The following is a 17,407-nucleotide window of genomic DNA, read 5'->3' as shown; positions in this document are numbered from 1 at the left end:
GTGGTTTTCCATTATGTGGCACTTAGAACAAATCTTGTTTTAATATGTTTAAAGTTTTTTTATTCAAACTTATATCATTATTTTGCCTTCATATATACTTTTTTTATGTTAGAATTCGCAGATGCTCAGATGACAATGAGAAGTATCAAATCTGACCTTTTCACCTCTAAGGTGCCATTTTGTGACTACAAGACATATGTTCTTCGTCAACTTTTTCCAAACCAAGATATATCAACCAATCCTCTGCTGCACGGTTTAAAGGTAACTTGAACACATTTGTTATAGATTTGATCGTAAATCTTTTATATCATTTTAAAGTAAAACATTGCTAGTTTTATATAGTTTTTAATGTTTTTGTCATTTTATGATACAGGAGAGTCCCACCCCATCTTGCATCGTTTAGAGTTTATTGTATTAAAGTGTTTTTATTTTGATTTGAACATTTAAAACAGATATACTAGTGTTTAACATAATTTTATAAGTTGCCATTTTTACAAATTACATCTGGTAAATTTTGTATATCAGGAAATGTTTTTACCATTTATATTTTTATTCAAGATATCGGATGCAAAAAAAGACGTAACAGAGACTGCGATTGACAATTTTAAAACGTTATTGTCGAGTAAACTTTTTCTGAAATCACTAGTCCAAACTATCGACCGCCCAAATATGCTGACAATTCAAGAAAAGTGAGTAGATATTATTGGTTTAAAGGTAATTTAATAAAGAATAAAGATGCTTCCTATCTGCTGTGATACGCTTTTACATTCAAAGATATGATACTCTTTTACGCAAAAACATATTTCTAACTATGACTCATAAGAGTTACACATGAGTGCAGTTACAATATACAAATATGGCCCGCTAAGGAGGTGAATATCCTAAATGGTCAACCCGAGTAAGTGTTATTCCACGAGGGCTTTAGTCTGAGGGGAATAACCCTTACTCGGGTTGACCATTTTGGATATTCACCGACTCAATGGGCCATAATTGTTTTATTATACCGAACTAACATATAACTATTAAAAGTAAAATATTATAACAGATTGTCAAAACACTTACGTCAGAAAACTTTTTTTTGTGTTTTGACGTTTCGCGTATGTACAACAAAGGTAATTCTTTGTGTAAAATATATTTTACAATTGATAAGATATTCCCGTGCATGCATTTCCTATCATAATTTTCCTGATAGATGGTTGCTGCTCACAAGAAGGCTATTAAACCAAGAGTTCCAAATGGTGAAGTTGAAATCATCCCTTCGTAAATTTTACGGACGCCATCACGAGTTGGTTGACCGTTATGGAATAACCATTTCAAAAATGATATCGGATATGTTCCTTACGTCGTAACTACAATCCCTTTCCCTTTCATGAATGTGACCTACCGAATTAGACTATTTACCGGATTTGTTATCACATAAGCAACACGACGGGTGCCACATGTGGAGCAGGATCTGCTTACCCTTACGGAGCACCTGAGATCACCCCTAGTTTTTGGTGGGGTTCGTGTTGTTTATTCTTTAGTTTTCTTTGTGTCATGTGTACTATTGTTTGTCTGTTTGTCTTTTTCATTTTTAGCCATGGCGTTGTCAGTTTATTTTGGATTTATGAGTTTGACTGTCCCTTTGGTATCATTCGTCCCCCTTATGAAGATGGGCATACAAAGGACCGTTTACAAGAAATATCGTCGACACTAGATGAAGTCCTGTTTGGTCTTGTTCCGTCGTCACTTGATAGGCTTCTAATCTGGACGTTGTCATGTTTGTTTTTGTTTCTCATTGTTTGTTTCTCTTATATTAAGTGAGGTCATACTTAAAGGAAGTCAACTCTTGATCATTGAGTACGACAAGGGATATTCACCGGTGAATAATAGAGTTGTTTGATGGAGGCTTCAATTTGTTAGGGTTATTAGACGGAATCACTTGTCATAGTTAATATTTTAGAAAAAAAAAGAAATTTAACTATGACAAGTGATTCCGTCTAAGCCAGTTAAGTATTTACTTTATAATGTAAGGTATAATAACAAAACCAAAGATTAGAATAAAAAAATTATCAAAAAGTAATCGCGGTTGTGAAAAGTATATTTAGACGTTGGCTTAAGGGATTTTCGATATTATATAAAGCCTTACCTATAACGATACTTTGACGCAGATGGCTTATACAAAGATGTTAGTTTCATTAAAAAAATCTGAAAGTTTTGAACAATGTTTCAACTGATAACTTGTTTTACTATAAACTTTATATCAAATGGTCATCTTATGCCCACATCAACATTTTTATAACAATATCGTAACATTTCAACTGACATTGTTTTCTTTGGAAGCGACCGTAAGACATTAACTTGTTTATTACCATAATTCGTATTTGTTTCAGAGCACATTTCTCATCAGTTCTGTCAATTTCATTGATGGGAAATATGACACTTTATTTCGAGTAAGTTCAAACTATATACGACGTTATTTTCCTTAACCAACTAGTTTTTTTCGATGAAGAAATAAAAATGTTTCTTTTACGGTTATTATTTACTCGTTATCATGTGATTGAATTTTAGCAACAAAACATTAACAACAAGTGGCCGCTGTACGGATTGGAATTGGAAATGCTTTGACAATGATTGTCGGTTAGATGTTCCATTCAAATAATTTTTAACAATACTTATATTTGTATTTGCATATATTTACAAATTCTTTGTGCATCAAATGGAATTTTAAATTCTGAAAGTTGTTGACCATTCATTCTTAGTTTTGAAAACTTGAAATATAATTACCGAGATAGACTCAAGTATACATTGACGTCTGTTTAAACTCTTGTAGACATAGCAAATTCTTTCATGTTCTAAAATTACTTTTTATAGTAAACAAACACTTAATAATTTTGTAGTTTGATAGAATGTTTGATGGTAGATATGATTCGGTCAGCTAATAAAAAACAACAAAAAGTTTTATTTAGAAGGTAAGTAATATTTCATATCATGTGGCTTGAAAAAACAATTTCATGTATGATTTTTTTCATGGCGTGCTACATCCATTCATTAAATGTACATATACAACAAGACCAATAGCTAGTCAGGACATTCGTTGATGCATTAAATTAATCAAGGTTACATGTATACTGAAGCATGACTGATCATTCACATCCATAGAAAAGTTTGAAGAGAAATTGTCTTCTACAGTGAGTGTTTTGAAATGCCATTATGCCAAACTATCAACAAATATGAAGTGGTACAATGTAGCGTTGAAGATGTTTAAATAACTTTCACCCTACATCATTCCCTTCCTTAGAAATTGAATAAAAAAATACGAAACTTTTCTTTTCATTATAAGATTTGAAAAATTGCGAACGGCTGCACGGCAAATGTAAAAATTTCTGACATACTTCGAGTTGAGGACCAACATCTAACATTATATCGTTCCTTTAAATCCAAGAATGCTTTACGAATATTGTATATGCTACATACTGGCCTACTGACAGATAAAGGGCGGATTCGAACAGATACTAAAACCTGCAACTCGTGTGGCGACTCAGATAAAACCAATTCTTTCAATCAAAAATAAAACATGTCCTTGCCATTATCAGCATGTAAACAATCTGATAGTACTTTTGGCAGCATTTTGGGGTTTCACAGGTCAAACTGAAGTAACATTATATTCTTATATCATATACTTGAAGCATTTTACCAGATAGTTGTGTAATCAGTTACTCATTGATTGTGTTTCACATGTGCTTCCCCGAATATATGTCATGTCCAAAAATTAAGATTAGTGTACAGCAATTGCATTATTTACACTGCCTTTAATACTAGCAGATTGTTTATTTTCTTCATTTTCATATGTATGTAATTTTGTAAAAGCAATTCCAATTGCAACGTCAAAAAATCTATAGATTTCATTTTTGAATCTAAATTATTGGAGAGTATCTAGTTTTCATTAATAAACATGTTATTGATCAACAGCATTGTCTAGTTTACTGTGCTTGTTATTTTGTAGGTTTGAATCTATCACACTGAGATTGATGGCAAACTGGTTACAGATAGGACTTTATGGACAGTTAACGGTAACTAGTAGTGTTAAACCTATGACAAGGAGCAACTTTATATTCCATATATAACACAATATGATATACGTTGTTATTTGCTCAACGATGTTTCATACATGTTACTTATAACGTATGAACGATACACTTTAATCGTGGAATAGAGACAATAAAATGTTTAAGATTTCAAGAATGATATAATGTATGCCAGAACGTAAAATTATTATCTGTTTCAATGATTTGCATTCTCACTGGGGTAAAGCTGATGACCGTAACTGCATTCACGGTCATCCCAAGATGTCGGACGAAAAATTAGGTCAGTTTCTGTTTTGTCTGTTAAAGTGTTTCTATATCATTTTCTTTACAAATCATACATTGAAACGATGTAAATTTATAAAAGAATCACTCAGAAATCACTAATTACTTCCGAGAAATGTGCATGAAACGGGAAATTCTATTTGAAAAAATCGTTAAGATGACCGTAAATCATAATCAAAATATTTTCAAGATGACCGTAACATAAAACAAGGATGACCGTGATTGGTAAAAAGATGACCGTAACTTGTAAAGGATGACCGTAATTTGTAAAGACTGACTGTAATTTATGTAGGACGACCGTAACTTTTATAGGATGACCATCAATTCTAAGAAATATCCGTATTGTATTCAAAGCTTTTTTGTTAAGTTTGTCGATCTCAATTGGGGCTCGGTTAGCGGATATAAATATTTTTCATAAATTTCTTTTTTTAAACTATAATATAATTGGCCGTATTTTGGATTTATGACAATAATATTTAATTTGCATATTTCTCGTAAACAATGAAATATTTATTGAAAACGACGTTAAAATTTTAACACAAATTGTTAGTGATACGACGAAAATTTGAAAGAAATATGAATTTTTCCCTAGTACACGGATGCCTCATCTACACTTTCATTTTCTATGCTTACTGGACTGTGAAAATGGGATAAAACTGTAATTTGGCATTAGAATTAAAAAGATCATACCATAGGTAAATTGTGTACTAAGTTTCAATTTAATTAACTATAAGCTGGAGAAACGGACAAGCAAACAGACGAACGGACGAACGTACGCACAGACCAGAAAAACTTAATGCCAATAAATGGAGCATTAAAAACATTAATAATACATACGAATATTTGGTAATCGAGCCCATGTGTATGGTTTCAGAGGAAGCAGATTAAAATCTTAATTTGTCTTGATATATGCATGCGAAGACACTTTTGAAATAGAACAAAAGAATCGAAGCTCTTTGTTTATCGAGAGAGCGATAAATGTTTACTGTAATGTTTGATATAGTAACAAAATTTAAAAAAATTAATAGAAACAAATTAAAAAAGACAATTTTCTTCTCAATTACGAAGTGTTTTATTTTAAAAACACCATTTGCATAAGTTTTCAATATATTTATTACATAGTAATGCAAAACAATAAGATATCAAGTCGACGACATGTGTATCTATAAATTGGATGTAGAAAATGCATAATCTGATTTTTTTTTTACCACAGACGGAGAGCATATCAATATTTTAGTTCAAAACTTTTCGTGTCTGCCCTTCCATTATGTGAATCATGAAAAAATTCCCCAAAATAGGTAACGATTGTATCGGAAAAAGAAAGTCGAGTGCACCTTTTTATGTTAGGGCATGTTTGGTGTATATTTTGTCTTACTAAGCAAGAGTATTTGATATAGCATCTCACTTCAGATTCTATCATTTTTATATATCAAAGCTACAGGTTGATTTTATAACGTCAAAAAATCACAGTACGAAAAGATGAAATATATGGGTCAAGTGAAATACCTATCACAAAAAACAGAGTAGGTGTGTTCGAATAGCTATTTTTTTTCTAAAAGTACTTGACGTCAGTCTTTAAATTTGGACGATGAAAATGGATATCTTCGAAAAAATATGACTTTCTTGTGTGTGATAACTAGGGTTTATAATCTTCAACCACTGAAAATGTTTAGTTGACCCTTCCACGGCACGAAATATTTAATTAGAATTTTTTTAAATGCTTAAGAATTTCCAAAATTCCACCTGACATCCGAACAGACAATATTTTTAAGTTAAATCAATGCAGACAAGATCATTAACTGATGATCATTAGCTAGTAGATACATTTGTCTTTTAAGATATAACTGATATATAACGATCGATCGTAATGGTACTATGTGGATAAATTTATCAGTTTTCAAGAGCAAAATTGGCAGAGCGTCATCCCTACAATGGCTTCCATTTCTACGATTGTGAGCATGAACTGGCGTAATGAAGAGACAATTTTGAAGAAGTAAAATCCTGACTGTATGAATAACATTTCTGTATATATATATACAAATTGACAACGTTCCGCCTTGTGATACGCTATTCGTACAAGACTATTTTAAAGATCCACTTTGCTGGAGCTCACCTTCACTAGTTTAGTCGTAGAATATTTTAAAAATATTTCTGTTATTTTATTTGCACGACAAAATGGAAGACGATATAATATCAATGGGTTTACATGCATTGAAATTTTTAAAAATGTGTATTTATTATATGTCATTAAAAGGAATCCCAGAAATAAAAAAAAATCTTTTGTCGAGCAGTTGGAGGCTGTGCACCGCATTTTTTTCATTATACTTGTGAGGTGACTATGTGTTTATACCAACACGATTAATCATTTGATACAAAAAGGTAGTTATATAAATACGTATGTTTCTTAGAATTGAGGGTAATCCTTTAAAAGTTACGGTCATCATTTACAAATTACGGTCATCCTTTACAAGTTACGGTCACCCTTGTTATGAATCGCTGATTCTGTTACGGTCATCTCGATTGTGATTTACGGTCATCTGAGCGATTTTTTCAAATCGAATTTCCCGTTTCATGCACATTTCTCGGAAGTAATCAGTGATTTCCGAGTGATTCTTTTATAAATTGACATCGTTTCAATGTATGAATTGTAAAGAAAATGATATAGAAACACTTAAACAGACAATACAGAAACTGACCTATTTTTTCGTCCGACATCTTGGGATGACCGTGAATGCAGTTACGGTCATCAGCTTTACCCCAGTGATTCTATTGAATTCATAACAAAAGAAGTACGGGAGTCTGGCTACGGCATATCGAAATATTATCTTTAAATACTCATCCAAGATATCAGGTTGATAGTTTTATACATTGACTAGCGTTCTGTTAACATTAGGTTTATCAGTCGTGCATTTATTAAAAATAAAATTTGGATGAAAAATCAAACAAACAGCTGAAGAGCATTAAAACAAAATTCCTAAAAAATTGCTCCAAATATCTTAATGTCTTTATCCGGAATCGGAGGTAGGAATATAAAAATCTTAGTGTATATAATGATAAATATATGTAACACAATTTATCACAAAGCGAAGCATAATTGCATCGTATGACCTAAAGCCTTAAGAGTCAAATAATTCATTATGTGACAGGATTATTATATTGTATAATTACAGTCAAATTGTGGAATGCAACTGTTCATGCTGTACAAAGCAGTAAAGACAATTGTTGAAATGGCACCAATAGACGCACTTACATCTAATTCAAAGAACACTATCGCAGAGGAAAAACTACTCAAAATGAGGATTGAGCATCAATCTTTTGTAAGAGTATTTGACGTTTATTTATCATATGTTTTTAATAGGATAAAAGGTAAATAATCTCTAGTACAAAATCTGACTTAATTTTAGATTTATTTGATTTCTTTTTCACATGTTTAAGGAAAAGAAGCAATATCTTTTCACGTTTGAACTTATAATGTTTAAGTTTTTGTTTCAAACATGCATAATTCAGACTTTTGGAAATAAAACGAAATACATTGAATTACGCAATATAAGGAAATGTATTTATTGGAGGAAGGGTTATGTTTTGCGATGTACCTTTGTTCATATTACTATTTGTTTTATTTAGACTTTGCAAATAGATTTGAATGGTAATAGTGACAAGCGTTATCCTGTCAAAGTTCTTGATTGTGATACAATATCACAAGTGAAACAGAAATGTTGTGCACAGATTTATAAAAATAGCCCTTCTTCAAAAATACCACACAATGATGAACTTTCTTTAGGTAAGTAGTACTTGTAACGATACTATAAAAGTGCATTTAAATTTATCTCAACAAATGAACGCAGAAAAACATTTTCAAATTGTGTTAAACAAATATGAATCAAAGTAGTCATAAATTTGAATCACATAAGACTGATAAACTGATTCAACTACTTTGTTTAAGAGTTTAAGATAGTCGTTGCTCTAGTACTATTTTAAAAGAGATTAATTGTGTTTTTATATAAGAGTGAAGATACCAAGATGGATAAAAGGTTTGAAAAGACCAAAAACAATGACAAAAACACTACAAAGCAAACTAAAGATTGAACAACAGGAGCCTCTTACAAAATCCTTGGTTGAACTTAGATGCTCCCGAAGGTTAGCTGTCTCTGTTCCACTGAGGCAACACGTTGTGTTACTCGTCACAAATTACTCTTTTGCTGAAACACATGTAGCTATAGCACTTGAAATTAAACACTGAGATAAACATACCAACAACATCTTTTAAACTTTTGAAAGACCGAATGTGGCCTTATATCACCCCAGTATTCGCCACGGTTTTGTTTTGTTGATATAATATAGGCCAGTAACAGGAGTTGAAAATCGTAGTTTAAATACATACACACGAAAGGTTTCAAGACAGGAAAAATTAATAAGTTTAAGAGAGCTTTCTAAGAATTGCTCTAACTTGACTTTAATTAAGAATTCATAAAGTTTAGTTTCACAATATAACCTTTGATTTTATGTTTTTTTAGAGTGGCAAGAAGGGAGGGCTGGAAAACTTACACTCAATGATATTGACAACACAAGTGAACGAAACAATGGAATGGTATGTCTGAATACCTTAAAACATTATATGGTTAAAGACAACAGTAGAATGGTCCTGATGTATAAGCAACGTGACAGCCACACTGTCAACGGTAAATATGTATATTTAAAATTTGCACACATTCAAAGTTTCTAAACATTATATTAAGTACTTGCTATTTGTCTTTTGTCGTCACATTCTGATATGTAGATGACGTTCACTAACTTTATCGAAGTTTTATGTCAATGTTAGTTGAACTTGTAACCCAAAGAAGAAGTTCTGATGGTCTTCTTAAAATTTACAATGTGAGTCGCAATGTTAAACATACTAACATCTTCCTATATCTATAAATTATATGTAAATGGAATAATTTTAAAGATTTGAAAATCAGATCAGGTTTGATAATAAACGCATAGACATTAGAGATTTTATGGGGTTACCTCATTGTCGAAGGCCGTACGTTTACTATAAGTGCTTACATTCACTTCATTATCACTTTGGTGGATAATTGTCTCATTGGCTGTATAGAACATTTTTTTATCTTTACAGTGAATTCAATAGCGTTCCGAGATGAAAGTCTCGCGTCAGAGGATATTACTTTACTCATGCCGGAAAATGTAGAATGTTCGGAACTAGAAGGCCAGAAATGGCATCTGGTAAGTGTTTTATTAACTTTTTTATGTTATCATTGTTCAATTTGATGTTTTACAAAAACACTTCTATGAGTCATACCAAAAGTAAAATTCTTTAGAAATAAATATTTGTCAAAATATACATTGTTAAAGTTTATAGAAGATTAACATAGGTACAAAAATAATGTAATACTATTATTTGGTAAAAACATCATCAAAATAATCCCATATTACGTAACTGAATTTAAACAATTTCTGAATTATTACATTTCGTAGGTGTACAAAATGTATAAACATGAATTCGAGGCAATTCTATCAATTTTCAATTCCAATATATCACTTTGGTGATACTATTGCTTCTGGTATAGTATTAGTTGTCAATATCTTTTTAAGACAGTTTTTAATTAATAAAGTTACAAGGTAATGCTTATACCATTGCATAAGAAGCCAATCAAAAAAGAGTTTAGATATTCTGTTATTTTCATCCGCATATATTTTGTACATGTATTCTTAATTTATAAATCTTTTAAAATTTACAGGAAACAAATGTGGTAAGTAAATCACGTATAACTTCTATTAGCGAGATAAAAAAAAAAGGGAAGGAATGTTATTGTTAAACTTGCTGTGAAAACACAATCTTTTATATTTGGTTATTTCGATGTAAGCTTATTAGTTATCATACCGACAATTTTGGGTCATTTATCATATTTTGCAAATTTGATTATTTAAAAAAATAGATGCTTCACGTTCGTTTGATAACGGCATTGGTCGTTTAAAAAAAAAAAAATTAAAATCATCGTTATTTTTTTCAGTATTCTATATACCATGGTTTTTTTTCATTGCAAGAAACTGCACTGCCAAGTAAACCTACCCAATCATGTAATGATTTTTAATAGCAAATTGCTTCACACTTCCGTTTAATTTGTTTTGCTTCATACACTATTTATTTTCATAATGGTATACCTAATGATTGAACAGCTTCATACCCAATATTTTACTTACGTTGTATTGACGGACTGACACGATGACAATGTTTTATTAAGATGCATCATTGTTTTTATATTTGGTATATATTACAAAGAAGGCGACCAACGCATTCATCTTTGCAAATAATAACACATCTCACAAAAGGAAAACAACTGTCATATTCCTAGCTTGGTACGTGCTGATAACTGTATACATCGAAGACTGAGATAATTTCTTGGATAAATCTGATTCATATGAATAGGGAAAGTAATTTGCATTCAATAATCGTAATAAGATTACAAAAAAATATCATCATTCCTAATTATCATACTATGAAAGCCAAATAAAAAATCACAATGGATTCTTGTTGCCGTTAGTCATATGAATGTCTTGCTACTTCAATTTTTTGTTTTATGTTCAAATGTTTTAAAGCAATATAATTTTAAAATAAACACCATGTGCCGTATATTGATTATGACCTTATGTTTACTTCGTATTCATTGACCGGTTATCATCCGAATTCTGTTTTGTATGTGCATCTTTCTACTCTAGATACATGAAAGAGTTATATGTAAAAGCTTATAATATATATTTTCTAGTCAAACTTACCAGAGGGACAGTCTAATAAAGATGTAGATTTTGGTGACATCTTCCTGAATAGATTATTTCTCACCAAGGTAATATAGTTTTTATTATTCAAAATACAACCGTATTTAAATTTGGATCAACAATATGGTTTTGTCAGAAGAGTGAATTTGGGAATTTTATCCAGTTAAACTTCATTTTTAGTTTAGGACAATCTTTTTTAATAAGAACTGAGGTGTAGAAATATGATCACATGGATTTGTCCCATCCGGATGTAAAATCCACTTTTGACAGAGAGTCTGTTTAAATTTGTGGTATAAATAGAGCATAGTCTGCAAAACGGAATCGGGAGACTGAATTTTATATACAGCATCGTTGTTTTCTAATTTCATTTCAAATTTCCCTTCAATGATCTGGCTGATCACAGCTTTCCAGTTGAAGCATGTCTATTGAGCGCAATAATATCTACTCAAAGCAGGGTCGAGTTGAAGTCATTAAAACGAAACAGCCACCCCGTCCTTTCTAGCAGAAGTCATCTTATTTCTAACATTTCCGATCCTGGTAGGCATAGGTTTTTTTTTAAAGACAAAGTTGACCAATACTATAAAGACATGTTGCAGTCAATGCAAAGGTCTTAAACCATTGCCAAACAAAACATTTTTCTTTGTTTTAGCTGCTACTTTCGGAATGCATTGATACTACTTTTGAGAATTTAATAGATCCACAATCATCTTCAATACCAATTCGATACTTCATCGGTATGTTGGATAAACTTGGAAAACAATTTGGAGTAGAACAGGATGTTCTGCAGTCATGGAAAAATGAATGGTGAGTGGTTGAATCTTATTCATAGATTAAAAAAATATTTTTTAAGCTTTGGTTTAAACTTTTTTAATTTTACCGTTACTTGACTAAAGGTGTTGTTGTTTAACTTTATCTATAGCTGTTCAAACAGATTGTACAATTACAATATAATTCGGACATTTAAATTGAGCTGAGTGTTTATCAGGTCATTGGGGAAAATCGTGCATTGTGTTCGATGTTTTATCGTTCTATTTTATTGGTATATTAAAACTTACGCCTTCTGACATTTTCGTTATTATTCCCCGTCTTATTAATGTTATTATATATGTTTTAGCAGATTATCAAGAAGTTCAAATGAGGTTTATATAATCTTTGGAAAAACATATTTCAAAACGTATATCATGTCAATATAATTGAAGTTTTGCTATACCTATGTTTCTGATGATACACATTTGTTTTTGCTTAGCTATGCTACAAGAGTTTGGGCTCCACTGATAGGTAAACCAGGTATATTGTTTGATGTTATTGTGCCTGCATACGTGGAACCATGTATGGACATTCTAAGACAAGTTTTTGTGGAAAGTTTTACCCAAACTGCCCACAAAATCAACAAGGTTAGAGTAAATTTAAACTTATAAATCATCTGTGTTTTGAAGAAGCCTGAACTATGGGTTGTCCAATTTTGAGTAGATTAAATGAGAGAAACATTTACTTTATTATTGATGACTCGACTCGTGCCTCTATTCTTATCATTTGACTTAGTTATGAAACAAGAATAAGCATAAAAAAATACAAGGCTCATATCAAATAAAACATTAAAAAATCCTTAAAAAGTCCCAAAAAAAAAAGAACAAAGAAAATCTTAGTCCGGATTAACGTTAGGAATAAAATTCAATTTGAATAAAATAATAACTATTAGAGTTACATATTATTACCGATGACTTTGTGTGGTATTTATTTAATGTTGTGTTTTGGTTTTGATATATCTTTTTTCAATATTGAGAAGTTTGATTAATTAGCATTATTATTCTTTGCATGGGAATTTGTTAGGAATCACCATCACAGAAGTTATTGTTCCATAAAGACATACCAAGATACAGAAAGCTTATTGGTCCTTTTTTCATCCGCCTGGAACCAGTGACTGATACTGAATTCTGGAGTGAAATGGACGAAATCTCAGATGTAAGTATTGACATTTTTCATAGTAAAACTGTAGGTGTAAATATGATTTTAAAAAGGTAAGGGGGTTACAAAACAAGAGAAACATGCAAACAAACTTCTGGAGGTAAACATACGATCTTCAACAGTGGACAGGTGTTTAAACTTGTATCAAGCTCGATATATTTGAAAGTAGCAAACAGTGCATGTATTCAAGGCAACTATATTAAACCCAGGTTTCAGCGTCGCTCAATCTGTCTTGTTTTGGTTTTTGTGGGATTTCTTTACTATTCGTTTCACATAAACATGAAAATCATACAGACGCTTTCACAGATCTTCTATGTTAACACTAAAAGGTTCAACTATAATGACCTAAGCCAGAAATTTACGAGATTTTTTTTGTCATTACTTGCCTATGCATTGACGTACCATCTTTTAAACGTTTTTGATTCGAGTGTCAGTTACGACACGGACGACTTCCGCATAAAATTTTAATCCTGGTATCTATATAACAACTATAAGTTTGTTCCTTGTTAATATTCATTAGGAGTGGTGTTCGATACTATAAAACTGTTTGACTCATTCTTTAAAGCATAATCTGAAAATAATCCTTTTATTTGTTTTAATGAATCAATTATTGAACGATTGCTTTTTAAATACATCACAACGAAATAGAAGTGGAAAGGATGATTAATGCACATAGCAAATATGAATTAAAAATATAAGTGTTGCTTTGGCTTCATTGTATATATAATTTATTGAGTAATTTAAATGCATGTGTTCCTACAAGTCATTTGTTATCAGAATTGATAACATAAATGATAACATAAATGTTAATATCTATTTCAGAAACAGAAACTAGAACTGAGGTTCAGTCGACAGTCTGCCCTTCAACAGCTGTATAATCTATATATTAAGAAATACAAGACTAAAGTAAGTGATTTCATTGCATTGCTATGATTGAAAACATTTTGAATATTAATAATTTTGTCAGATTCATCACTCGGACTTAATTGTTCAAGTTCTTACATTGGTCTATTGGTCATTGTTGGTCTGCTTTCCAAATAAATTGCATTTTAGAGAATATTTGTATATGAAAATTCTGCTTTAAAAATGAAACGTTTGGCTCACAAAATAAGCATCAATTCCAGATATGTGTACAGATCATCAATTTTTCGGACTGCAGTGAAAATCAAAATTCTATATGACATTTGTTGCCCCTTTTGCTTTTAAATGGGATATTTGGACTTTGAAGATTCTCCTGACATCTAAGATAACAAAAATAAAAAGGTTACTTCGCTGCTAACATTTCCGATTCATTTTCTTTATAAATGATTTATTGTTGATCATAACAGTTTTTTCTCCATTTTCAGATTATAAATGATTTGGAGGATATGGAAGAAGCGACAGACCTACAACTCGCAAATAAACTTGAAGATGTCATAAAAATAATGGATGAATCTTCTGCCTCTCGTTAATTGGTGTACTTCTCGTTATCACACAGACTGTAAATAGATACAGCTTATTTTTCTTGTCTTTGAATACGGATACAATCAATACACGAGTTATAAAACATAAAACGGCAATGGAGCAAGAAGTTATTCATCGCATGGAAGACGTTGTGAAATATACAGGAGTATTTCACATAATACTGTTATTATTTTATGACAATTGTTATTTCTTTTATATTTATTTGTTAATGAATTTACAAACACAAGTTGGGCAATCCACTTGTATAATTGAACTAAAACAATGGACAAAGTCATGTATGAATGGTCTGGATAGGTGCATTAAATGGAGAACAATGGGCTTACAACAAAAACAATGTGAAAAGTTATTTTGAAATACAAAACAAACAAAGAAATAAAAAAAAACATATTTAACCTCCTGCTCATTGTATATTTGATGAGAGAGGTATTATGTATTCTACTGAAGGACTTTGGTAATTTACTCAAATTATTAAAATAGTTTTTACATCAATTTTTCAATTGATAAATATTTGTTTTTATTATTTGTATATTATAATATGTGTACAGCACGTACATTTATACATACTTTATGTCTTGTAAATATTACGAAAGCGGCTTCTTGACCTAAACACTTTCTTATCTAAATAAAATAGTTTTTTGACATATTATCTGAAACTTGGTGTACTTTGCCTTTGCTAAAGTCACTCAAAATTATTTTCGTCTTGTCGAGGTTTTCGTTTGTACATAAAACTACGGTCGTTTTGAGCATGGTTCTTTGTTTTTTTTTTCTCCCTGGTGATTAGATAAGTTGCTTTTGTTTTTATTTGAATTCTATGAACTTTCCTTTTATCAATGTGTTCTTGCTTCTTTTAAATATATCTTAAAATGATAGAACGTGCTGTTCCTCAACTCTTATTTTCAACTCAAGAGCAAAGGAACAACTCATACTACTGTCAATGTTATTAAATACCGTTATTAATTTGAAATATTTTAGAAATTTTGATTTACAAAAATCAAAATTTAACATCATAGTAAAGAAAGAAAGTAAAGGGTGCAATGTCAAAGGCGCGTGTGAAATTTTTTGTGATGACATTTTGTTATTTAACTTATAACGTTGTTTTCGACATCATTTTTCAAAGTCGACATGTTGTTTTTCGTTAGGACAAATGTCTTTACTGAATGACACTTTGAATTTTATACCTTTTGCAATTTACAATTACAGCGATTTTTTAACTTTTATTGTGTCACGTACCCAGACCATATGAGTTTATATACGGACGCTGGATTGGTTCAGGCCAGATGAACGAAAGGTAAATGGACACCCGCCCCCCCCCCCTTTTCCCCATTTTATTATTTTACTTCATTATATTTTTTTATCATACATTATGCTTGCTTATTTTTTATATATTTTTGATTTTATGTTCTGAAATCACTTTATCTCGTGCACCCACCTGAAGGGTTGAGAATTGGTTAAATTTGACAGATCAACCCACAATGTAGATGAAGATGTACATCAAGACTATATACGTATCGTTCAAATACTCATATGTTCCCCAACAGATACGATGTATATTACAGTGAAATTTTCTATAAGGAATTTTGCAAAATCCCTAAAGTTTTGGAAGTTTTGTATAATCTGAATTTAGTTATTAAATTTATAAAATCCAAGATTTGTTAAATTTTTTGTACTAGAGATGTTTAAGATCACTAGAATAATTTTAAACTTTGGTCGATGATTCGCTGGTTTAATTCAAGAAATTCAGAAAAGACTAATAAATCTTATTAATGAGTTTATAAATTCCCGACAATTTCAGGTAAATTACATAATTCTAATCAATTTAGACTGTGATATCATTACAATATCAGTCTTTTTTTTATATAAAAATCATAAAACTGTGAGCGATATTATAAAATCCCTAAATCGTTCAGGTAATATACAAAATCTTACATTATACAAATTGTTACGTATTTATCAATTTGTCAAAGTTGTTGTTAATGAATATTCAATTGAAACATAATGTGAAAATAAATGTATAAGATGAATAAAGATGAAAGAACTTGACAATTATCATTATGATATAGCTGTCACAATGGCGAAACGTGTATCCTTGATAAAATTCAGCCAAAATGTGCATGTAAAAATGGATTTACTGGAGACTGCTGTGCAAGCAAAAAATAGAACAGTATTTATGTAATGAATATAATGAATATTGTTTTTTTTTTATTTTGATGAATATTGACTGCTCTACAAATGAAACATGTATATTTGATAAATATTGTTTTTAAAATTGATCGTTAAATGGAAAATGTACAAATATAGTTCTTATAAATTTTACGCATATTATTTAATTTAAAAAAAATAAATAGAAGATGTGGTATGAGTGCCAATGACCAATGAAACATTTAAATCGAAATTTGTAACAAATAAACAATCATAGGTAAATACTGCCTACAATGCGGGTCAATAGCTCACATCGACCAACGCTACAAAAGACCTCTAAAATAGTAGTGTAAACAGGGAAATCAACGTTCAAACGGATAAAATGTCCGTTGAACGTCCGTTAGGCGTCCGTTTTGTACGGTACTCGTCCGTTTCGTTTCCGTTTTGTATCCGTTACGTGTCCGTTATACATCCGTTGGAGGTCTGGAAGATAAATTCAACAACGGACTTCTACCGGACGTTTAACGGATAAAACGGATGTTGAACGGATGAGAAACGGACTTTTACCGGACGTATAACGGATAAAACGGATAATGAACGGATCTGAAACGGATACATGCCAATTGAAAATTTCGCGTCAGAAATGCCAATTATTGGTATGTCAGATTTCTTAAGGTTCAAGAATTCCTATTATTCATAATCGATCTTAGAGTATA

The 17,407-nt window shown here is 30.9% G+C and overlaps 1 protein-coding gene across 1 annotated transcript in view; it reads left to right on the top strand.

Moving 5' to 3' along the window:
• The window catches only part of LOC134701031 (plexin-A2-like), a 32,719-nt gene extending 16,871 nt beyond the window's left edge, over positions 1–15,848 (top strand). The window contains exons 13-27 of the mRNA XM_063562174.1: positions 113–261; positions 559–689; positions 2,373–2,432; positions 2,880–2,951; positions 3,986–4,052; positions 7,520–7,666; positions 7,974–8,130; positions 8,864–9,028; positions 9,466–9,572; positions 11,114–11,191; positions 11,773–11,927; positions 12,370–12,517; positions 12,954–13,085; positions 13,911–13,994; positions 14,435–15,848. Of these exons, the coding sequence (XP_063418244.1) occupies positions 113–261; positions 559–689; positions 2,373–2,432; positions 2,880–2,951; positions 3,986–4,052; positions 7,520–7,666; positions 7,974–8,130; positions 8,864–9,028; positions 9,466–9,572; positions 11,114–11,191; positions 11,773–11,927; positions 12,370–12,517; positions 12,954–13,085; positions 13,911–13,994; positions 14,435–14,539 (1,757 nt within the window). The 3' untranslated portion in view covers positions 14,540–15,848. The remainder of the gene's footprint in view (positions 1–112; positions 262–558; positions 690–2,372; positions 2,433–2,879; positions 2,952–3,985; positions 4,053–7,519; positions 7,667–7,973; positions 8,131–8,863; positions 9,029–9,465; positions 9,573–11,113; positions 11,192–11,772; positions 11,928–12,369; positions 12,518–12,953; positions 13,086–13,910; positions 13,995–14,434) is intronic.
• The last annotated feature ends 1,559 nt before the right edge of the window (positions 15,849–17,407 follow it).

The sequence above is a fragment of the Mytilus trossulus genome, unplaced genomic scaffold (assembly GCF_036588685.1).
Source record: "Mytilus trossulus isolate FHL-02 unplaced genomic scaffold, PNRI_Mtr1.1.1.hap1 h1tg000211l__unscaffolded, whole genome shotgun sequence".
Taxonomy (NCBI): domain Eukaryota; kingdom Metazoa; phylum Mollusca; class Bivalvia; order Mytilida; family Mytilidae; genus Mytilus; species Mytilus trossulus.
Note: the sequence above shows the minus strand (reverse complement) of the source record. Positions and strands in the feature narration are given on the sequence as shown.